This window comes from Eumetopias jubatus, unplaced genomic scaffold (genome assembly GCF_037043125.1).
Source record: "Eumetopias jubatus isolate StellerSeaLion01/CBP00866 unplaced genomic scaffold, mEumJub1_p1.0 scaffold_15, whole genome shotgun sequence".
NCBI lineage: Eukaryota > Metazoa > Chordata > Mammalia > Carnivora > Otariidae > Eumetopias > Eumetopias jubatus.
The window spans coordinates 30,458,492-30,482,165 of record NW_028274821.1 but is presented as its reverse complement, the minus strand read 5'-3'; the positions used below and the strand labels follow the sequence as shown (position 1 = coordinate 30,482,165).

General features: G+C 41.9%; 1 protein-coding gene across 1 annotated transcript; it reads left to right on the top strand.

Moving 5' to 3' along the window:
* The first annotated feature begins 12,155 nt into the window (after positions 1–12,155).
* On the top strand, positions 12,156–21,736 carry PRXL2C (peroxiredoxin like 2C). The gene is made up of 6 exons (XM_028122299.2): positions 12,156–12,432; positions 12,860–12,928; positions 13,820–13,873; positions 14,038–14,143; positions 17,835–17,966; positions 20,483–21,736. The coding sequence occupies exons 1-6, from the start codon at positions 12,196–12,198 to the stop codon at positions 20,608–20,610; spliced, it is 726 nt and encodes a 241-aa protein (XP_027978100.1). The 5' UTR covers positions 12,156–12,195; the 3' UTR covers positions 20,611–21,736.
* Positions 21,737–23,674: the final 1,938 nt, after the last annotated feature.

Sequence of the window (23,674 nt, the reverse complement as noted above, 5' to 3'; positions counted from 1 at the left end):
GCCATGCCTCCCCAAGCAAGGGTGGATGGGTTCCTTCTTTTTAGGGTTAGGATGACTATTTAGATAGGAAAGCCTTGTCATAGTAAGTAGCAGTGGGCAAAAGTTCGCACATGCCCCTTAAGGAAACACGCCTACACACACATTGTATGTTATGTAAATGAGGCTTGTGCCACACCTCGGGCAGAGATTTTAGTATTATAATGAGGTAAAAGTCATTGTCGATCACTCCAAGGTCCAACAGCGCAGGAGCCTGTCAGGGGTTAAGCTCAAACTGGTCTGGGTGGTCTGGGCTGCCTGGAGGTCTGGTCAGGGCAGTCGCTACAGTTGCCTGAGTTAAGAGATACACTGGAAAGAAGAGCTTAAGGAAAAATGTAGGACAAGGGTGGGTGAGTACCAGCTGGCGGGCAGTAAAGTCAGGTCTCGGGGTCTAGCTGGTGACAGCTAGTCATGTTTCATCTATTCTTCTCTCATATTTTCTTTCTTCTTTTCTTTTTTTGGTGGGGATCGATGTGGGGCTCGATCCCAGGACCCTGGGATCATGACCTGAGCTGAAGGCAGCTGCTTAACCATCTGAGCCACCCAGGTGCCCCGAAAAGTATGTATCTTTAACAGATAAGGACCTTTCAAAACACATAATAACACTGACATTATCACATCTAACAACAGTTACAATAATTCATTGATACCATCTAAAACCCAGTTTATGGTTTCCAGTTGTCTAAAAAATGTGGGCTTTTTAAGTTAAATATCTTTGACATTGTGTAAATTGAAGGTATACAACATGTTGATTAGCTAGCACATCTATCACCTCACATAATTATCATTTCTTCTTTGTGGTGATTGGAATAATTAAGATCTAGTCTCTTAGCAAGTTTGGTGTTTATAATACAATATTGTTATCTATAATCACCATACTGTGCTTTAGATCTCCAAGACTTATTTATCAGGGTTATACCCTTAAACAGTCTTCCCTATGTCCACCCTCCAGGCCTTGGTAACTGATGGAATAGGCAGCTAGATAAGAGCAGGGAACAAATGCTTTTGAGCTAATGAAAAGGGCAGAAATTAAGTTCCAAACAGCCAGAATAGACCCTGGAGGATATGCATGCATTCTTCACTATAACAGGCTGCCCTACAGTAACCTACAGCTTCATTATAATACACTTATATTGCAGTTTTGACCCTCCCACCTCTTTGGGGGAGGGCTGCCATGACAGTTCCAATAAGGACCATATAAGGCCAAAAGCTCCCCTCCCAACCAGTAGTAGTAGTCCCTTAGATAATTGGAGGCAACCTCAGTCAGAGACCACCCTAGCTATGACCTATAACTCATACAGATATAAAAAACAAGATAGCCTTGACCCCCAGTGGAGTTGCCACCTCTGGGCCTGCCTGCTCTCCCATCTTGAGAGCATTCTTTCTCTTTAAATATTTTTTGTTTAAGATTTATTTTATAGAAAGAGCATGCGCAAGAGTGGGGGGAGGGGTAGGAGAGGGAGAGAGTCTCAACCTGACTCCATGCTAACCAAAAAGCCCGATGTGGGGCTGGATCTCACGATTGTGAGATCATGACCTGAGCCAACACCAAGAGTCAGATGCTCAACCGAGTGTGCCACCCAGGTGCCCCAAGGCTGTTCTTTCTGTTTAACTGCTATTACACTCTTCCTTGAGAGTTTGGCTCTGAATTCTTTCTTGGCTGAACTCAAGAACTGAGGTTGGTGCAGAGGCAGGGAAGGGACCTGCAGATGACAGTAACCACCATTTTACTCTCTGTTTCTACAAGTTTAGCATTTTTTAGGTTCCACTTATAAGTGATATCATACAGAATTTGTCTTTCTCTGTCTGACTTAACTTCACTTAGCATAACATCCTCAAGGTCCATCCATGTTGTCACAATGGCAGCATTTTTTTTTTAAGATTTTATTTATTTGACAGAGAGAGCACAAGCAGAGGGAGAGAGAGGGAGAAGCAGGCTCCCTGCTGAGCAAGGAGCCCAGTGTGGGGCTCGATCCCAGGACCCTGGGATCATGACCCGGGCCGAAGGCAGCCACTTAACCGACTGAGCCACCCAGGCATCCCACAATGGCAGCATTTCCTTCTTTCTCATGGCTGAATAATATCTCACTGTATATATATCATATTTTTATCCATTCATCCATTGATGGACATTTAAGTTGTTTCCATCTGTTGGCAGTTGTAAATAATGGTACAATAAACATGGAATACCCTGTTTTCGTTTTCTTTGGTCATATACCATAAGTGGAATTGCTGAATCATATGGTGTTCTATTTTTAATTTTTTGAGGAACCTCCATAATACTTTTTACAGTGGCCGTGCTAATTTACATTCCCACCAACGGTGATTAGGGTTCCTTTTTTTCCACATCCTCCCCAACAGTTGTTAGTTCTTTTTTTCTTGATGCTAGCCATTTTAACAGATGTGAGGTGATTGCTACTTGTGGTTTTGATTTGCATTTCTCTGATGATGAGTGATGTTGAGCATCTTTTCTTGTGTCTGGTGGCCATTTGGATGTCTTCTTTGGAAAACTGTCCATTTAGTTCCTCTGCCTATTTTTTTAAATTGGATTGTTTTTTTGTTTGTGAGTTCTGAGTTCTTTATATATTTTGGATATTTACCCCTTATCCAATATATGGTTTGCAAATATTTTCTCTCATTCTGTAGATTGCTTTTTCATTTTGTTGTTTCTATTGCTTTGCAGCACCTTTTAGGTTTGATGGAGTCCCACTTACTGATTTTTGCTTTTGTTGTTTGAATCAAGGTTTTCTGTTACTTGAAACCAAAAGCTTTGTAAATTATAAGTTCTCACTATTCTTATTCATATTTCTGCTATATTATTCGTTGCTCTTCATCACAACTATTTATTCTGAGGTTATCTTCCCAACTAGACTATTAGCTCATTGCCTTAGGTTTGTCTTATTTATCTTTTTTTTTTAAAGATTTTATTTATTTATTTGAGAAAGAGAGAGAGAGAATGAGAGAGAGAGAGAGCACATGAGAAGGGGGAGGGTCAGAGGGAGAAGCAGACTCCCTGCCAAGCAGGGAGCCCTATGCGGGACTTGATCCCGGGACTCCAAGATCATGACCTGAGCCGAAGGCAGTCGCTTAACCAACTGAGCCACCCAGGCGCCCTGTCTTATTTATCTTAATCTTTCTAGTTTCTAACAATGCCTGACACAGGGAAGTAAATATTTGTTGACTGTGTGACTAGTTTTGCCTAAGTACAGGGATTAAGGGGCTTATATGAAACACAGTTTGGGGGCACCTGGGTGGCTCAGTTGGTTAAGCGGCTACCTTCAGCTCAGGTCATGATCCCAGGACCCTGCGTTGGGCTCCCTGCTCAGCGGGGAGCCTGCTTCTCCTTCTCCCTCTGCCCCTCCCCCCCAGGACTCTCTCTCTCTCTCAAATAAATAAATAAAATCTTAAAAAAAAAAAGAAACACAGTTTGTATCCTTAAAACGTAAAGGAAACTACATTGCAGTTAATCCTTTGAAAAAAGAAATATATTTGAGAGTAACCACATGAAACATCCAAACCAGAATAAGACATATTCTGTGGTGATCATTTGTGACTGTACCCATATTTTTTTCCTAGTCACTTAGACTCTAGAACATTTTTTAAAACTTTTTGTTTTGGGACACCCGGGTGGCTCAGTCACTTAAGCATCTGCCTTTGGCTCAGGTCATGATCTCGGGGTCCTGGGATCAAGTCCCACATCGGGCTCCTTGCTCAGCAGAGAGCCTGTTTCTCCCTCTGCCTGTCCCTGCTGCTTGTGCGCTCTCTCTCTGACAAATAAATAAATAAAATCTTAAAAAATAAATAAATAAAACTTGTTTTCATCTAATTTTAGATGTACAGATGAATTGCAAAACAGTATAGACTTCCTATTTATCCTTTACTCATTTACCTCTGTTAACATCTTACATGACTATGATACATTTGTCAAAACTAAAATATTAACATTGGTACAATGCAACTCATTGAAGTACAGACTTTATTTGAATTTCCTGTTTTTCCACTAATGTCCTCTTTCTGTCCCAGGATCCAGTTCAAGATACCATGTTGTCTTTGGTTGTCATGATTCTTATCTCTCACTTATGATCTATGATCTTTGACTTTTATGACCTGTAACATCTTTGAATAGTATAGGCCAGGTATTTACAAATGTCCCTCAATTTTTATCTAGAGATTTATTGTTCCAGTTTTTTCCCTTTCTTCTTTCCTGATGTCTAAAGCTTTCCAGAAATTCTTTTTATTTTTTATTTTATTTATTTTTTTAAAGCTCTTATTCATTTATTTAAGAGAGAGAGAGAGCACAAGCAGGGGGAGCAGCAGAGGGAGAGAAAGAAGCAGGCTTCCTGCTGAGCAGGGAGCCTGATATGGGGCTTGATCCCAGGACCCTGAGGTCATGACCTGAGCCGAAGGCAGCCATTTAGCCAACTGAGCCACCCAGGCACCCTATTTTTAATTTTTTTTAAGTAAACTCTACCCCCAATGTGGCACTTGAACTCACGACCCCAAGATCAAGAGTCACATTCTCTACTGACTAAGCCAGCCAGCGCCCCTCTAGAATTCTTGTGTAGTAAAAATAATGCCTTACAAATGTAGGACATTTTATGGTTTACAAACCAACATCAGTACATTCCTTTGGTGATTCTCACCTCCACCCGGAGAGGTGACTCAGAAAGAATGTTTCTCCTCCTATACAGGATGGCCTTCAGAGAAAGCTGCTGGAAGGAACAGGCTGAAAGCACCACTAGCATGTGCTGGAATGAAGCCTGGACATGAGGTCAGTGAATTGGACCAGGCCTGAAGGGAATTGGGCTTGAACTTGTGAGGCATCCTCCCAGGGTCAGTTTCCTGACCCCCATGGGTCCCCATGGTTTCTAAAATCCTCCATTAGCTATGTATTTCATTTACCTCACTAATATTACACTCTCTTCACACTAAGAATCAATAGCTAATGATAAAACCCAAAAGTTGCCTTTCAGAGATAGCTTTTTTTAAAAAAAAATATTTATTTATTTATTTTAGAGAGAGACAGAGAGAGTGTGCATGAGGAAGTGAACGGGGGTGGGGCAGAGGGAAAGGGAGAGGGAAAGAATCTCAAACAGACTCCCCTCTGAGCACAGAGCCCAAGGTGGGGCTCGATCTAATGACCCTGAGATCATGACCAGAGCCGAAATTAAGAGTTGGTTATGTTTAACCAACTGAGTCACCCAGGCGTCCCTCAGAGATGGCTTTTTACTGGACTTTCCTCTTTCTTAGGAGCATATAGACAAAGGAAGCACAACAAAGCCCTTTACCTTTGCCTTTCTCTGGGCAAGGTCCTCTTCAAAAGGCTGATGAGGTATATGGGCACCAACTCGTCCCATCAGCCGAAATTACTTCTTTTTTCTTTTTCTTTTTTTTTAAAGATTTTATTTATTCATTTGTCAGAGAGAAAGCAAGCACAAGCCGGGGGAGCAACAGGCTGAGGGAGAAGCAGGCTCCCCGCTGAGCTAAGAGCCCAGGGCAGGACTCGATCTCAGGGCCCAGGGATCATGACCTGAGCCGAAGGCAGATGCTTAACTGACAGAGCCACTCAGGCATCTCTCTTTTTCTTTTTTTAAAGTTTTTTGTTTGTTTGTTTGTTTTTTGTTAATCTCTACACCCAACATAGGGCTCGAACTCCTGACCCCAAGATCAAGAATTGCATGCTTCTCCAACTGAGCCAGCCAGGCGCCCCCCGCCTAAGTTACTTCTTGATGAATTAACCTCTTGGGAGCTACATTCCTTGTTTCCAGGAAAACCAAGGTGCATTAGTGACGGCAGCAGAGATGAATAAACCAGTAATGCACTATTTTCAGACTGAGGTACAGTTACAGAACTCCGCCAGGTGTGTTTGGGGAGAAGGGAGAAGCTGGGGAAAAGGGAGGATAGGTATAGGAAGAAGTAACTACAAGGGGAAAGCTTAAGGACAAGTAAAAAGAAGCTCACCCATTCATGAATATTTATTGGGTACTTTCTAAGTATCAGGCTCTGTGGTAGATTTTGGAGATACACAGAAAAAGGTAGACCATGGACTTTGTTTTCAGGGAGTTTATAATCTACTTAAGAAATGGACAAGAGGGGTGCCTGGGTGGCTCAGTTGGTTAAGCGTCTGCCTTTGGCTCAGGTCATGATCCCAAGGTCCTGGGATTGAGTCGCTCATCAGGCTTCCTGTTTCCCCTGCTTGTGCGCTTGCGCTCTTTCTTTCTTTCTTTTCCTTTTTTTTTTAAGATTTTATTTATTTATTTGACAGAGACAGAGACAGTGAGAGCAGGAACACAAGCAGCAGGAGCAGGAGAGGGAGAAGCAGGCCTCCCACCGAGGAGGGAGCCTGATGTGGGGCTCGACCCCAGGACCCTGGGATCATGACCTGAGCCGAAGGCAGACGCTTAATGACTGAGCCACCCAGGCGCCCTCTCTCTTTCTTTCTGACAAATAAATAAATTAAAAAAAAAAAAAAAAAAGAAATGGACAAGAAACAAATAATTAGTTAATCATAATTGTAACAAATGCTTAAAAATAAAGTGTGCAGTGCACCAAATGACCAGAAGGTAGCAGGACAGGGTTCTCCATCTGGGCTAGAATAGTGGTGAATTAATAATAGACACCTGGGTTCAACCAGGCAGTTTTGGGGAGTTTTGACTAGCTGTTGGGAGACCACTGTGAAAATTGTTGTTATAGTCCGGGGTTAGAAACAAAGCCAAGGAAATCTGAACATCTACAGTCAAGTGAGGCTCATCTCTGGAATAATCTGAATAGAAATAGAACTGGCTGGGTGTTAGGTTGACGGGTTTCTGTGGACTGGCCAGCCTGCAGTTGGACGTGTCTTCTGAGCTCTGCCCTGCCTATTTCCACCAGTGGGACACCGCAGTCCCATGAAGCACTCTGATTGCTCCCCTTCATCCTGGGTCCACAGTGGCTGGTGAGCGCTGTCCCAGCACCACCGTTCCTCACCCGTGCATTCCCCAATCAGACACTATTCACAGAGGCCTAGCATGTGGCAGGCCTCATAACAGTCTGTGAAGACAGTACAGAGCTGCACAAGGCAAGGAGCGTACCATCTCATTTAGAGCTTCCCAAACATTCTTGTTTCAGAGCACCCTTAGGCCCAAAGAAATTCCTATCAGTCCCCTTTGTTTAGAAGTTAGGTCCAAACAACTTAATGAGCATTTATATCTGAATAACTGCATAGCTTTTTGAAGATATACCTATAAATTAAAAGAAAATGTAATATTTTTATTTCATTCTAGGATGGGTATGCCTGTTGGGCACTACACAACTTCTCAAACTTTGAAATCAGATTGGACACCACCCCTCATTTCCTGTTCCACAGTGATTTTTGTGTGGTTCTAGCTTTTTATCACAACTGTTGAAAACCCAGCTTTGCAAAGATATGTAGTAGAAAGAAATGTCAAATCTTGAATTATCTCTACTCACAGGCAAGATGTCAGACAGATGACCTGTTTCCTCAAATATTTAAAATATCCTGCTGTAAATATCCTGTAAGGGCACTGTGGTACCCCAACATCTATATCTTGATTTAGCAACAGATCTCTGCTTTAAAATGTCTAAACCCACTGCAGGGCTTCTCAGACTGAGAGCACTTATATATGTGTCCAATAATGTATATATCTTCACACTAATGAAAGCCAGAGGACTCAGGATCAGTTTCTTCTGCACTTTGTGGCAGACTAGTCACATATACTTCCTGGAACAGCACTCTGCCCTTGATATGGGTGACCCGAAAGGGCTTCAACTAGACAAATACAATAGAGGATCATATTTTCTGAACTGCAAATCTGGATACAAAGGTGGGTGAACTTATAAAGACGAAGACTGTTACAGGGCCCTGCCCTAGGAATTCTGGACACCTGGTCACCACCCATGAAAAACCCCAGTGCAGGATTAACCTCCAAGTCCACGGTCAGCTAGGTCTCCTAGAGGCTGCAGAAATTCCTAATTTCCCCTATGCCTGCCTGCCTGCAGCCTGCCTTAGGAGAAATTAAGGTGGAACTAGAAGCATGCCTAAAAGACTACCTGGCATCAATCTCAAAATAAAACCACCAGTTATTTTACCAGCAAAACGAGTTTACTTGGCAATAGCAGAGGAACTGCAAGTTGGGACAAACTATGGCAAACCACAGGCAAGTCTAAAGAAACAAAGGGAAGTTCAATTTTTATTAGGTTTTAGGGAAAATTTGGGAGGTTTGTTTTGAACAAAAGTTCACTGTAGAAGAATTTGAGGTTTGTCATTGGTTGCAAGCAGTGGTTAGCACATTGCTGGGGCAGAGAGGGATCTTCCTATGTCTTAAAAGCAGGATGTGAAAAGTGTCCTCTCTTGTCAAGATAATTCGTATCTTCCTTCCTCCTGCTGGTTATACGGGCTGCAAGGAGTGGTACTTGCATGAAAGCTTTCCTTTCAGGGCTTCATTTTAAACGAGGTGTCCTTTACTCATTTTCACACTGGTAGAGACTTCTACAAAACTCCACTGTCCCTCCCAGGCCACCTTTTACACACACAGATGGGTTATCTCACTTGAGGAGTCTGGCAAATAGCTTTAGTTAAAAAACATCTGGGGGAGGGGCGCCTGGGTGGCTCAGTTGGTTAAGCATCTGCCTTCCACTCAGGTCATGATCCCAGGGTCCTGGGATTGGCCTGCATCGGGCTCCCTGCTCAGTGGAAAGTCTGCTTCTCTCTCTCTCTCCCTGTGCCCCTCCACCCTGCTCATGCTCTCTTCCTGTCTCTCTCTCAAATAAATAAATAAAATCTTAAAAACAAAAAAAAATCTGGGGGAGGGGGAAGACTCTTGAAACACTCTAGTACATTTCTAAAATAGGTTATTTATTTTAAGTAGGCTCCACACCCAGCATGGAGCCCAACATGGGGCTTGACCTCACAACCCAGAGATCAAGATCTGAGCTGAGATCAAGAGTCAGAGGCTCAACGACTAAGCCATCCAGGTGCCCCTAAAATACGTTTATTTTACTGATTCTTGAAAAGTGGAACTGAGTGGTTAAGCATACAACTCTTGATTTCAGCTCAGGTCATGATCCCATGTTCAAGAGATGGAGCCCTGCATGGGGGGGGGGGGACGGGAGAGGGGTGGCGGTGGTGGTGGTCCACGCTCAGCAGAGAGTCTGCATGAGATTCTCTCTCTCTCTCTTCCTCTGCCTCTTCCCCCCTCTAAAATAAATAAATAAATCTTAAAAAAAAACAAAACATAAGTGGAACTGAGGTTGGAAGTACCCGAAGAGTTCATCAGTAGGCAAATGGATAAGGAAGATAAGGTGTGTGCGCGCGCATGCGCGCGCACACAGGAATATTATGCAGCCATAAGAAAGGACGAGATCGTGACATTTATGACAACACACATAAAGAGTATTACGCTAAATGAAATAAGACTAAGACAAATACCATATGATTTCATTCATATGTGGAGTCTAAAAGAAAATAAAACAATTAGGCAAATAAAAAAGCAGAATCGAACCTATAAACACAGAGAACAAACTCATTGTTGCCAGAGGGGGTAGGGAGTAGGTGAGCAAAATGGGTGAAGGGGCGGGAGATACAGGTTTCCAGCTATGAAATGAATCAGTCACAGGAATAAAAGGCACAGCATAAGGAATACAGTCAATGATATTATAATAGTGTTGTATGGTGACAGATGGTAGCTACACTCGTGGTGAACATAGCACGTTTAAACGTGTTGAATCACTATGTTGTACACCTGAAACGAATGCAACGTTGTGTGCCAATACAAAACTCAAATACAAAAATTAGTAATAAAAAATTTGGTTGTCCTGCACAAAGAGGTTGAAATTATGCATCTTAGCTTTTTGTTGTCTGTGATAATTCCACAAACTGCTGCAATCCCACCTTGTTCCAAGACTTAATACAAAAATATTTAAATCACTGTCTCTCTCTCTCTCTCTCTCTCTCTCACACACACACACACACACAGAGTGGAACTAAAGGAGTTTTCTCCAGTGATGAAAATGTTCCATATTTTCATAGGGGTGTGAATAACAGAGGTGGACAATCAGGAAAAACTCATTCAACTGTGGAGAAATGCATAGAAAAATGACAGTAAAAATTATCGGTAGAAACTAACTGGTCAATACAGGAGTGTTCATTGTACAATTCTTTCAATTCGGGGGCATGTTTTAAAATGTCCATGATATGTACACCTGAAACTAATATAACACTGTATGTTAACTATACTGGAATTAAAATTAAAAAACAATAAAAAATAAAAATGAAAAATAAAAACTCCTTGCTCAATCAAGGTAAAAAAAATGCACATCCAATGATCCATTCATTATTCTCCTGGGCATATACTCAACAGAAATGCATAAACATAAATCAAGAGGCATGTATTTTAAATCTTACAGTGGCATCATTCATACTGAGCAGAGTTCTATTGGCAAAATGAGTAATATTTATTCACAGATACAAGAATTGGAGGAAAAATCCCATTCATGTCCTTAAGAAATAAATGTCAAAGATAATTTTGCTTTTTATGTTAATAATTATACATCAAATTATGTAATGACTTATGTTTTGATCATTTCCCAATTCAGGAGGAAAGAAAATTTTTAAATAAAAAAGTAAAATGTCCATGATAAAATGTTAGAAATTTTTAAATTAAAAAACTAAAGATTTATTTTTTTGACAGAGAGAGAGCGCTCGAGAGCACAAGCAAGGGGAATGGCAGGCAAAGGCGAGGGAGAGGCGAGGGAGAGGCGAGGGAGAGGCGAGGGAGAGGCGAGGGAGAGGCGAGGGAGAGGCGAGGGAGAGGCGAGGGAGAGGCGAGGGAGAGGCGAGGGAGAGGCGAGGGAGAGGCAGACTCCCCACAGAGCAGGGGGAGCCCACGTGGGACTCGATCTCAGGACCCCGGGATCATGATCTGAGCCGAAGGCAGTCGCTTAACCAACTGAGCCACCCAGGCACCACAACATTTATTTTTAAAAAATTTAACTTGGAGCTCCTGGGTGGCTCAATCAATTAAGCCTCTGACTCTTGATTTCAGCTCAAGTCTGGGGTTGGTGAGTTCAAGCCCTGCATGGTGCTGGGGGTGGAGACTACTTTTAAAAAAGTCTTTTTTTTTAAAGATTTTATTTATTTATTTGAGAGAGAGAGAGAGAGAGAGAGAGAGAGAGAGAGAGAGAGAGAGAGAGAGAGAATGCTTACACGCTCCAGTGGGAGAGGGAGAGGGAGAGGGAGCGAGAGTCCTAAGCAGACTCTCTGCTCAGGGGGAGCTGATGAGGGAGGGGCTCAAGCTCACCACCCTGAGATCAGGACCTCAGCAAAACCCAAGAGTCCAACGTACTTAACCGATTGTGCCACCCAGAGCTAGAGCCCGACCCCCCGAAAAAAAAAAGCCTTAAAAAAATAAAAATAAAATTTAATTTTACACGTAAGATATGTTCATTACATTGTATATTAATGTTACCGCAAACAAAACACCAGAACTAAGGAGGGGATGGGTTAAAAACAAAATACAAGTAAAATAGTACAAACCTGTTGGATCACTGATTTGGTTGTTCTGAGTAGAAAATTCTTTAAGTTGGTAACTGTTTCTGTAGAATCATCGGTAAGTAATTTGGGCCCAGGCAGCTATGGAGGGAGGGGCCTGCTTCCTTCCTAAACAATCTTTTCTCACCTGGGACCCGTCTGCCTCTTCCTACCCAGGAGGCTGAGTCAGAAAACGCGCGGGCGGTTTGCGCTTGCCTGCGCACCGCGACCAGCGGAACCTAACCTCCAGGCGGCTGGATATGCCCGGTCCAATCCCCGCACAGCCCCGTCTGCCAGCACGCCGACCGAGCGCCCCTCGGGACCGAACACCGCGCGGCTCCCTGCCTTGTGCTCCGCCCTGCGCTCCGTCCCGCCCCACCCGCATTCTGCTCCGCCCCTCCCGGGTGGCGCCCCGCCCAGATTTCGCCCCGCCCCGCCCTGCCACGACGGAGCTCGCCTGGGCCTGTAGGGACCGTTTTCTGACTCAGCCAGAGGGGCTCTGGCTCTGGGTGGCACAGCTCCGCCCTCCGTTCCGCCCCGCCCTGCGCGCCGTGCTCCTCCCGGATTGCCCCGCCCCGTGAGCCCAGCTCAGCCGCGACCCGGTTCGTCTAACCTGTGCGGTCGGCTTGGGCATGGTGGACGCGAACCTGGGCAGGCAGATGCAGGGCGCTGTGGCCGACCCCGCCCTCGGCCCGGTTACGCGGCAGGTCAGCGGCCGCGCCGCCCCAGCCGCAGTCCCGAGCGGCCCCGAGCGCGGGCAGCTCCTGGCCGCAGCAGTAGCCGAGCTGCCTGTGCTGGACGCCAACGCGAGGCAGGTGCCGTTCGGCGCGCTGTTTCGGGAGCGTCGGGCTGTCGTAGTCTTCGTGCGGGTGAGCGCGGGCAGCGGGGCGGCCCGGAGTAGGGACTCTGCCGGCAGGCTGGGATGGAGGTTGCTTCTACAGCTTCGGCTAGGGGGACATTGGGTCCTTCGAAAGGCCCAAGGCCCGAGAGTGCGGTCCAGCTGGGCCTGGCCCTTCCCATTGCCTTCCACTAGAGGCTTCCGGAATGCGAACAGCTCCTCTCGCTTCCTTTAATAGGAATGGAAAAACAGCCCGCCAAGCCAAGTCCATTTTCCCAGCAAACGAGGAGGCCTAAGGGAGTGGCCCAATTTTAACGCATCTCGGGCACCCTTCGCGCCTTTTTCTACCCGCTGTGAGTGGCATTAATTAGCGTCACGCGTAACGAAGTACTTGGTCTTTAATGAACCCTGAGGGTATTAGTCGCTAACTTGTCCTTTTTGTCGTGTTGGGATTTCAGCATTTCCTGTGTTACATTTGCAAGGAATACGTAGAAGATCTGGCCAAAATCCCCAAGAGTTTTTTACAAGTAAGTTTCCTGAGAGTGAGCAGCAGCGTGCCCTGCTTCAGGGCGACCTTGTGAAAGTCACCTGTCATTTCTAAGAAGCCCGGTGGGATGAGGTGCAGAGTACGACACCTCTCCAGAACAGACCCTCGCAAACCCTGATTATCACCTTCCTACACATCTCTCCAACACCTTCAAAAAAGAGACGTTAGAGATCTATTTCTGTCCTACTTTATTCGCTACTGCCTGCTTATAAACGTACTAACTATAATAATTTCAATGTTAGTAACCTATTTGTAAATGTTGAATCATAATGACCAAAAGCACGGATGCTAGAAATTATTAATATTTTATTTCCCTTATTTTTTTAATAAGAACACTCCAAATAGTTGTTCATTATAGGAAAATACTAATATATCTTAAAGGTTAAAATTTGTATTTGTTAGGATGTGCCTTCCACATTCCTGTGACAACCACATACATATGTTCTTTTTCAGGCACATATACATTTGTTCCCATGTGAGCTTTTGAGTGAAGGAATTGGGCAACCTTTGTAAAACTAAGATCTGTTTTCATCAGGCCTTATTAATTGGGATGTGAAAAAATGAAACTGATTAACCCTACTTCAATAATTTTTATTATTTTTTAGTGTACGTCTTTGGGGGGAGCATAGAGAATTTTTTTGAGAATTATTGACTACATTATTTTGAAGTTCTTAGCAAGAGATCAACTGAATTAACTGAACATTTTAGCATACATTGCTTTACTTTGACTCACACAATTTTGCTGTTTATTCCATTCTTCTAGAAGCCTATAGGTGGCATTAGAATGGAACAAAAGAGTTGGACAAGGGGAAGTTTTATAAAATATATGTAAGTTCTGGTAATATGTACCTGTCCCTTTTTTCTCCTAAAGGAAGCAGATGTCACCCTAATAGTGATTGGACAGTCATCCTACCATCATATCGAGGTAAATATATCGGCAATTGAGAAGCTAACAAATTAAATCTATTTCAGACATAAAAATTATTTATTTGAACCACTAAGTGTAGGTTAAATTTGCTAAAATAAAGGTAGGTTATCATTACTTTTCTCTCATTTTTACTTATACAAATTCCAAATATCTTTTTTTAGCCTTTCTGCAAACTGACTGGGTATTCTCATGAAATCTATGTTGATCCTGAGAGAGAAATTTATAAAAAATTGGGAATGAAAAGAGGTGAAGAAATTGCCTCCTCAGGTAAGACATGACACGTCTCATCAGAAAACGCTAATGGTACATTTGCACATTTCTGTATGTATGCATAGGGAAACAAATGGTAAATTCATAAATCAGCCTGCTTTTTATGATTCCAGACTCTCAAAGATTCATTTCCTGGGTGTAATGACATAGAAGGCTATTTGCAAAGTACTAAATGAGTGAAAAAAGCAAATTGCAGAACAGTGTTTTTAGTATGATTCTCTTTTTGTGGAAATAAAAACCATTTTCATAAAGATCAGGAGTACCTGTGTGTGTGTGTGTGTGTGTGTAATAAAAAAGGTTTTAGGGGTGCCTGGGTGGCTCAGTCGTTGAGCGTCTGCCTTCAGCTCAGGTCATGATCCCAGGGTCCTGGGATCGAGCCCCCGCATCGGGCTCCCTGCTCGGCGGGAAGCCTGCTTCTCCCTCTCCCACTCCCCCTGCTTGTGTTCCCTCTCTCGCTGTGTCTCTCTCTGTCAAATAAATAAATAAATAAATAAAATCTTTAAAAAAAAGGTTTTAAAAGATATTGTCATGCTTACCCCAAGGTATGGAAGTTAGAAAAGTGGCCTTTGTATTTTTAACAATGAGTACATTTTACTTTCGTAATTAAGTGAAAAATAATATTGCTTGAGTCAATATATTTTCTTAGCTCAACACCATGGCTTTGAATACTCTGTTCTTTAATTGATGAAATCTTAGTTTTCATTTGAAGCCCAACTCAAAGGGGCTCTTAAAAGCCCCTCCTGCAGAAGTTATTCCTTCCCTCATTGTACCTGAATAGCCCCTTGTACTTATCATGTACTCTACCAGTGCACTTAAGGTGTCCAGACAGCAGAGTTAGTTGAAGAGTTTGAGGTTTTGTCTTTATGTGGTCCACATTCCCTGCCTTTAATGCAGTTCTTTGTAATTTAACAGAGCTTCGTCAGCTTTAGGTGAACTGTTTCTGTATTAAGTAGAAAGAATGGCTTCTGAAATGCCAGTTGAGAGAACTCAAACTCAAATCATTCATTCTCAACAAATATTGTTGAGCTCCTGTCTGTAATCTCCACTTGGTTGGATGCTCCCAAGAGGACAGTGATAAACAGCTCCCTGCCATCCTAAAACTCATACTCTATTCTGGGAGACAAAAGCAAACAGCTGATTACAATACAATTTAAGGGCTTGTAATAGAGAACATGTACTAGGAATACCTATGCCGGAAATAACGAGGGGAGAGAAGAATCTCTGAAGGCTTTACAGAGGAGGTGTCATCTAAGCCCACTCTTAAAGGAGTTAGCTGGGTGAAGTGAGGCTGGGGAAGGGTGCTGCTGACCGAAAGTAGCACATGCAAAGGCACACAGGCATGAAAAACTGTGACTCTTGGACAAGTGCAGGTCCCTGTGTCAGGCTGGAGTCTAGCCAATTGGGGACTTGGTGTGAGCCAAGGGACAGGTTGTGGCTAATTCGGGCCGAGTCTGGGGTGACATGCCAAGGAGTTTGGATTTGTTCTGGAGGAGTGGGGGTGTCATACAAGCATTTGAAGTGATGAAGTCATAGTCCTGTGTCCAGCGTGGATGAGTAATTATCCCTTTACTGATGTGTTTAAGGAAAGCAACCTAAACTTTATTAAAACTAATGATGAGCTAGCGTAAACACAGAGTGTGCTCTTTCCTTTTTCTCCTTGGTATAGGAAATTGCAGTGTATACATTGTGAGCCTTACTTCTTGGTAGACTGTTTTCTGTGTTGTAACAGTCCCAGCTGTGCGAGTTGATTATCATTTAGCACTTTAGATCTAAACTGTGAGTTTCACCTTAGTAACACCTCATGGTTCATCGGTTCATCACACAATAAAAATACAGAATTGCAAAGAAAACAGTTGAATTCTAAACAAAATATATGCTTATAATTATTAGAGAAGGTATATTCAAATCTTTTAACTCCTGTGACCTGTGTGAAAATACTGTATTTCCAGAATTAGATTGTGTTTGTGGCAAAGATTGTTAAATTTTAGGTCATGGAATCTCCTTCAATTGAATTTCTGAAATTTCAGAAATATTAAATGACCCCTTCTTTGGACATGAAGAGATAATTTGGGTTTCTGAATATTTATTTTAGACATAGAATCCTAGAAAACAGTAAAATTTAGTCTTTTACTCATGTTTCTAAGGTAATGGGCCTGTATTTGTTTCTTGGTGAAATAAATGTCCATCATAATAGAAACATGAAAGAAATAGAAGAGTCAGAGAGAGGAAAGGAAATGATAGGTACCTGGAAATACTAAGGATTCAGGCAGGTTAAAGGCAGCATAACCATCAAAATAAAAAGCCAGAAGCAAGACGTAACAGGCAGGGATAGGGGAAAGATAAGTTACGAGAAGGGTGAAGAGGGTGGGTCCCTTTGCTCAGAGGGAGCAGAAGTGAAGTATTAGTCCATGTGGGAAAGGAGATGGAAAAACTGACAGCCAAGGGGAGCTGGGGAGGCGCTGGATTAGCTGCTGTCACAGACAGCTCCCCAAGTCTCAGCGGCACAGCACGGGAGAGGTTAGTTCTTCTGTTAATTTCAAGATGGCGTATCTATTCAGATGCCTTTCCTCCAAGCAGCAGTACAGCAGGGACCCGGGGGGAAGGACCCCGGCCCCTTTCATCTTGTGGCTCTGTCATTTTCATCCCGGGGCTTCCAGGAATGTAGAAGGAACATAGAGGTTTTAAGGAGCTGGCCGGGAAGTGGCCCGTATCATTTTACTCATGGGTTAGAACATAGTCACATGGCCATAACGAACTGCTGGGAAGACTGGAAATGTAGTTCATCTGTGGGCCCAGAAAGAGGAAATGGGTTTTGAGGAGCATATACTGGTCTGTGCCACAGTGTTTCTTGAAAAGGAGTGTAGTTACGTATTAGTAGGTGAGAAATTAAACAGAGGATAAATGATGTATTAAAAGGGAAAGCATTAAGGGCACCTGGCTGGCTCAGTACGGCATGTGACTCTTGATCTTGGGGTTGTGAGTTGGAGCCCCATGTTGGGTATGGAGATTACTTAAAATCTTTAAAAAAAAAAATGGTGGGGGAAAGCAGTCAGTTTGAGAAGTCTGTAGCGGACATTTTTCTGTGGCAGATGATTGGGGTATATCATCACTTCTTTAAAGTAGTAGTTCTCAAGCAGGGTACATTTGGTGTTATCTGGAGACACTTTTGGTTTGTCATCACATGGTGAAGGTACTGCGGCATCTAGTGGGTATGCAGGACAGTGATGCTGCTAACCACCCTGCGTTGCACTGGATGAAGACTTACGTGGTCCAAAATGTCAATAGGGAAAGGCTGAGAAACCTTTGTTTGAAGCAAGAAAAGAAGACAAGTTGGAAGTAAGATAACACAAGAAAAAATATTTCAAGGGTGATGGGCAAAAATGGGTGAAGGGGAGTGGGAGATACCAGCTTCCAGTTATGGAATGAGTAAGTCACGGGGATGAAAGGCACAGCACAGGGACTACAGTCAATGATACTGTAATAGCCTTGTATGGTGACAGGTGGCAGCTACACCTGTAGTGAGCCTAGCCCAAGTACAGAGCTGCGGCATCACCACATTATACAGCAGTGTATGTTGTGTCAACTATACCTCAAAAAAAAGAATGTGTTATAGAAGCACTAACGTTATCTTCTGATATCTAATTGAATATAAAATGATAATATCTAAAGACAATTCCCAATATTTCAGGAAAGAGCCCCCATATAAAATCAAATATACTCTCAGGAAGCATTCGGAGCCTGTGGAGGGCAGTGACTGGCCCTCTTTTTGATTTTCAAGGAGACCCTGCCCAGCAAGGTGGAACCCTCATCTTAGGTCCAGGTAAGCGTCAAAGCCCAGATCCAGTGGCACACTTTTTGTGCTTTTTAGAAGTTAGGAGGCCACAGTTTCTTCATAAAATAGACACCAGGTAAAAATGGCAATTTGACATTGTAACAGTCACAATTCTGTGCTTATAGGGGTCACCTTTGTTTTCAAACGCTTCTGTGTATTTTGGCGTCTGTTTATTGCATGTAATGTGCCCATCATCCTGTGCCTGAGTGATTTCAGGTATTTGGGATAGGAAAGTCAGTGGTGGTTTGGTCAATTGTATATGTCTATAAAACTGTTTAAAAAGTTCATGGAAGAGGGGCGCCTGGGTGGGTCAGCCACTTGTGCACCAGATACTTGATTTCAGCTCAGGTCATGATCTCAGGGTCCTGGGATTGAGCCCCGTGTCAGGCTCCATGTTCAGCGGGGAGTCTGCTTGTCTCCCTCTCCTTCTGCCTCTCCCCACCTCTCTAAAATAAATAAATAAATCTTTTAAAAAAAAAAGTTCATGGAAGAGAGGGGCACCTAGGTGGCTCAGTTGGTTAAGCGTCAGATGCTTGATTTTAGCTCAGGTCATGATCTCAGGGTCGTGAGATCGAGCCCTGTATGGGCTGCACTCAGCAGGGAGTGCATGAGTGCTCCTCCTTTGCTCGAGATCCTCTCTGTTTCTTTCCCTTCCCTTCTGCCCACGCTCGAGTGCTCTCTCTCTAAAATAAATAAATCTTTAAAAAAAAAAAGTTCATGGAAGTGAACATTTCCACATAGAACAAAGTGTTGACCCTTTTTTTTCTTTTTTCTTTTTTTTCTCAATAGAAGAATCAATCTAGTTACTTATATCTAACAAGGCTAGAAGACTTGCTCAGTGTCAGAAAGCAAGTCAGCTCCAGGGACAGCTCATTCAGTAACAATTACTATAAGCCACATAGTTTTAATAGCTTTATTGATCACTTTGGGCCACCTGAAATTTCTTTGGCTCCACACTGCTAAATGGTTCAGTGTTAGATCTCTACCATGGTCAAGTATTGTAGTCAGGGACAGCCACTTTCACAGTGTAAATCACTAAATTGTAAATAGATTTTCTTGGTTCTTCTTCCTCTTGAAAATTGTCCACATTAGCGAGCATAGCTTCTAGGAGTTATAAAATTAACATTTACTTTAATAAACTCCACATGTCTAAAAGTCTTTAGAAGGAGGCTTTTGACCAAGCATTATGGCTTTTTGGCTTTCTGCAGCTGGAGCACTTTAGCTAGCTAAAACCTGTAATTTAATCTCTCTTTCCCTCTCTTGTGAATTTACACCAGTTAGACTAGAAAAAAAGAGAAGCCCTGTTTTATGAGAATGAGTCCTCTAGATTAGCCCTGAATGACCTTGAGCCATATTTTTGGATGGCTTGTTTCCATCTTCAGACCCGGTTTGAGTCCCTAATCTCCATGTCTCAGCATCTGACCACATGTTCAGGTGTGTAAGGGTGACCAAGCACACAGAGAGCATCATTTGTGTGCCAAGTTGGGAACATAATTGAGTAAGTGAGGAGTATGTAAGGAGAATATCTTGATACTACCTGCTGGAAGAAATGTAGCTCCTCTAAGGAAAGAGCTGGGTATACTTATTTATAGAAACCTTTCATGGTTAAACCTGTATTGCATTTTGCCTTTTTGATAATAAGCCAATTTATGATATTAAATCTACAGTGATTACTGTAGATTACTGATGCCTCCTTTTTTTAAAGATTTTATTAATTTGACAGCACGAGCAGGGGGAGTGGCGGGCAGAGGGAGAAGCAGGCTCCCCACTGAGCAAGGAGCCTGATGCAGGACTTGATCCCAGGACCCTGGGATCATGACCTGAGCCAAAGGCAGATGCTTAACCGACTGAGCCACCCAGGTGCCCAAAAACATGCCTCTTATAATATTTACTTAATCTTATGTTTTAAGTTAGAATTCTGGTCTTGAGTCCAAGAATCAAAGAAAAGACCCTAGACCTATAAATTATGACACTTTAATTTGAGCAGATAAAAGGATTGTGGATGTCTAAGTGTATTGTAACTGACTGTCTCAATGCCCTGATTTTTCAGCCTCTTTTGGTCTAGGATTATAATGCTGATAACCTATTAAATCAGTGTTTGGTAGTGAATTTTTTTTTTTGAAGCAAGTGATTTATTCCATTATTAAATTTAAGAAACAGATGTGATTTTCCAGCTTGATATTTATGCTAGTTCCATATTCTGCCTGTTTGACAGGATATTTTATTTAATTACATCTAATAAAACCTAACAGAGGTTATAATTTAAGAATCTTTCCCCTTGGATCTCATAAAACATTAAGTATCACACTTATTTAACCCTAATCCATGTCATGCTTTATTACCTTAATTAAAAATTATTAGGGCATTATATAGAGAATATTATGAACTCCAGGCAGTCATTTTTTCCCTTTAGACTAATTAAAAGTTGAAAAGATTCCTTGATTCTAATAAGCAATAAATCTAATGAATCTATATGCCTACCTTTGCCTTTTATTCTCTTCTAGGTAACAACATCCATTTTATACACCGTGATAAAAATAGGTTGGATCACAAACCCATCAACTCTGTTTTACAGCTTGTAGGAGTTCAGCATGTGGACTTTACAAGCAGACCTTCAGTTATCCATGTGTAATGGCATAGACTGTTGTCACTTTCAAATGGACCCTTGGGGTAGGACCTGAAATGTTCAGAGTTGGGTGTCCTTGTGCAGTGTCTAACTTGTTGGCGTGTCCCAGCCTTTGAGGAGTTATGAAAACATGAAAAGACCACGTACCAGTCATTGCATGCTGGGAGGCGTTAGTTGTCAAAAATATGATCTCTATTTATAATTCTATAGCTTTTAAAATTTTATTTATATAAAACTTTAAAAGCTATAAAATTAGAAATACCATTCTATATTTTGCATTATGGTATATCCATTCAGTGAAACTTTCTGTTGGCCATTAAAATAATAAATTCTTTTGAAGAACATAAATGGAAAGGTAAGCAACTCACCATCATTTTATCCAGGAAAAAAGCAGGATATCAAATTCTGTAAATAATATAATCATATTTTTATATGTTTATATTTTTGTATGCTTAGGAAAAAATATAGGAAAGAAACACACCAGAATATTGCCAGTAGGTACCTCTATGTGGTAGGATTACAGGTGTCTTTATTTTCTTTTCCACGCTTTTCTTTATCTCCGAACTATTCTATAATGAGCATGATTCATTTTTTTGGCCAGGAAAAATTCTTTAAATTTATATGAAGAATATATTCCTACATAACAAGTTCCGCAAAGTTGCATTTATATAGGCTGCTGTCCATGTTTCTATCCTCACTGCTTTACTCAGAGGAAATATGGTAAACCAAACCTTCTGCATAGCCTGTGTCCAAAGCACCTTGTACCACACACCCACTACCCATTTCACTAGGATTTCTGTGGGGAGGAGTAGGAGAAAAAAATGTCTTATGTATTTAAGATATGTATTTAAAATACGCTTCAGTATGCTTTTTGAAAGTATTTTAAGAATTGTTTAAACTAAAAAAAAAACTTTGTAACTTAAATGTACACTGGTTTGGTTGCCATATTGCTTTTATTTAGTGTATTGTCATCTTCTATTTCTCTAGAATCTTAATAGGTTTATAGTTGTGAAGAAATTCTGATGAAAAGTACAGTAAGAGCAAATGTTGGTAATTATTAGCAAGTATATACTGCTTTGAACTTACAAACTTTTATATCAAGCATATGAGGTCACACACAAATATATTTCAAGTATCCACATATTTTAATGTATCTGTATATATACATAAACAATCATTTTTTAATAAAAATGAAATTTCTCATGAAATTTAAAATTAAGCAATTTTGTGCTATTTTTTTATAGTAAGGAAGGACTGGTGACCCAGATCCCTTTGCTGATTTTAGACTTACAACTGCTGAATAATAGCTTACACAAAACTTCATATATTTATAAACGTATAGTACATTTACCTAAGATACATAAATGTTCTTTATGTAGCTTCAGGGAGATAACAGTTAGACAAAGTGCAGTGGTAAATTGCCGACCCAAACAAACATATTTAATACAAAAAAAGATTTCTGTTGTTTAAAGATTTTTATTTATGTATGTATGTATGTATTTATTTATTTATTATTTGCCGGGGGGAAGGGAGGAGAGGGAGAGGGACAAGTAGATTCTGCCCTGAGCACAGAGCCTGGTGAGGGACTCAATCGCACAACCCCAAAATTGTGACCTGAGCAGAAATCAAGAGTTGGGTGCCTAACCGACTGAGCTACCCAGGCACCCCAATACAAAAATTATTTCTCATAGGCACTGTGAAATATATAAACATGCTCTGTACCCAATAATGTACTAGACTCAAAATTTTGTAAAACCTTCCTACAATAAATACAGAGCAATACTATTCAAAGAATAGTATCTAGCACTTTCATCATGCTAATTATTTGCCAGGTAGTATTCCAAGTGCTTAACATACATTAGCTCTATAGAATTGACATCATCATCATGCCCATTCCACAGAGAAGAAACATCTTTTTTTTAAGCTGAACTTTCAGTAAGAAAGTGAGGAAATCACCAGGGCCAAAAGCAGAAGTAGAAACAACGCTGATGACCATGCCCTGAAGCTGTTGGTTGCTCTGAGGTTTGTCCTCATCCCAGGAATGTTCCTTAGCCAACTCAAAGGCCTTGTGCAGTAGAGAATTAAAACTAAGACCACCACATAAAGACCTATGCCTGAGACCTGAGACTTCCTAGGGCTTCTAAGAGCTACAGCTGCACCACAGTCAGATCCATCCATATGCTCACCAACTTGTTTCTATATTTTTTTTAGATGTTTGTTTATTTTAAGTAATCTCTACATCCAACATGGGGCTCAAACTCACAACTGGAGATCAAAAATCTCATGCTCTACTGACCCAGCCAGCTGCCCCTATTATTTTTTTTTTAATATAATGGCCATTCTAATAGGCATGCAGTCGTATCTTACTGTAGTTTTGACAAAATTTACCAATTTTTAAACATGTATATACAATAAACAAAGAAAAAATATCTATGAGCTGATGTTGAGTAAAAATTTTTTTTTAATTTTTTTTTTATTTATTTATTCATGAGAGACAGAGAGAGAGAGAGGCAGAGGGAGAAGCAGGCTCCCCACCGAGCAGGGAGCCTGATGCGGGACTCGATCCCAGGACTCTGGGATCATGACCTGAGCCGAAGGCAGACACTTAACCATCTGAGCCACCCAGGCGCCCGAGTAAAAATTTTTTTAAGTAAGCTCCATGCCCCATGGGGAGCCCCATACAGGACTCAATCTCACAACCTTGAGATTGAGACTTGAGCCGAGATCAAGAGTCTGATGCTTAACTGACTGAGCCACCCAGGTGTCCCTGAATAATATTTTTTTAAAAAAACAAGCATGACACCCTGGACTTTCTATGTTGTCCACCATTAAGCAGACATTAGAAATGTTTGAAGTGTGGGCGCCTGGGTGGCTCAGTTGGTTAAGCAACTGCCTTCGGCTCAGGTCATGATCCTGGAGTCCTGGGATTGGGTCCCGCATCGGGCTCCCTGCTCAGCGGGGAGTCTGCTTCTCCCTCTGACCCTCTTCCCTCTCGTGCACTCTATCTCTCATTCTCTCTCTCTCAAATAAATAAATAAAATCTTTAAAAAAAAAAAAAAGAAATGTTTGA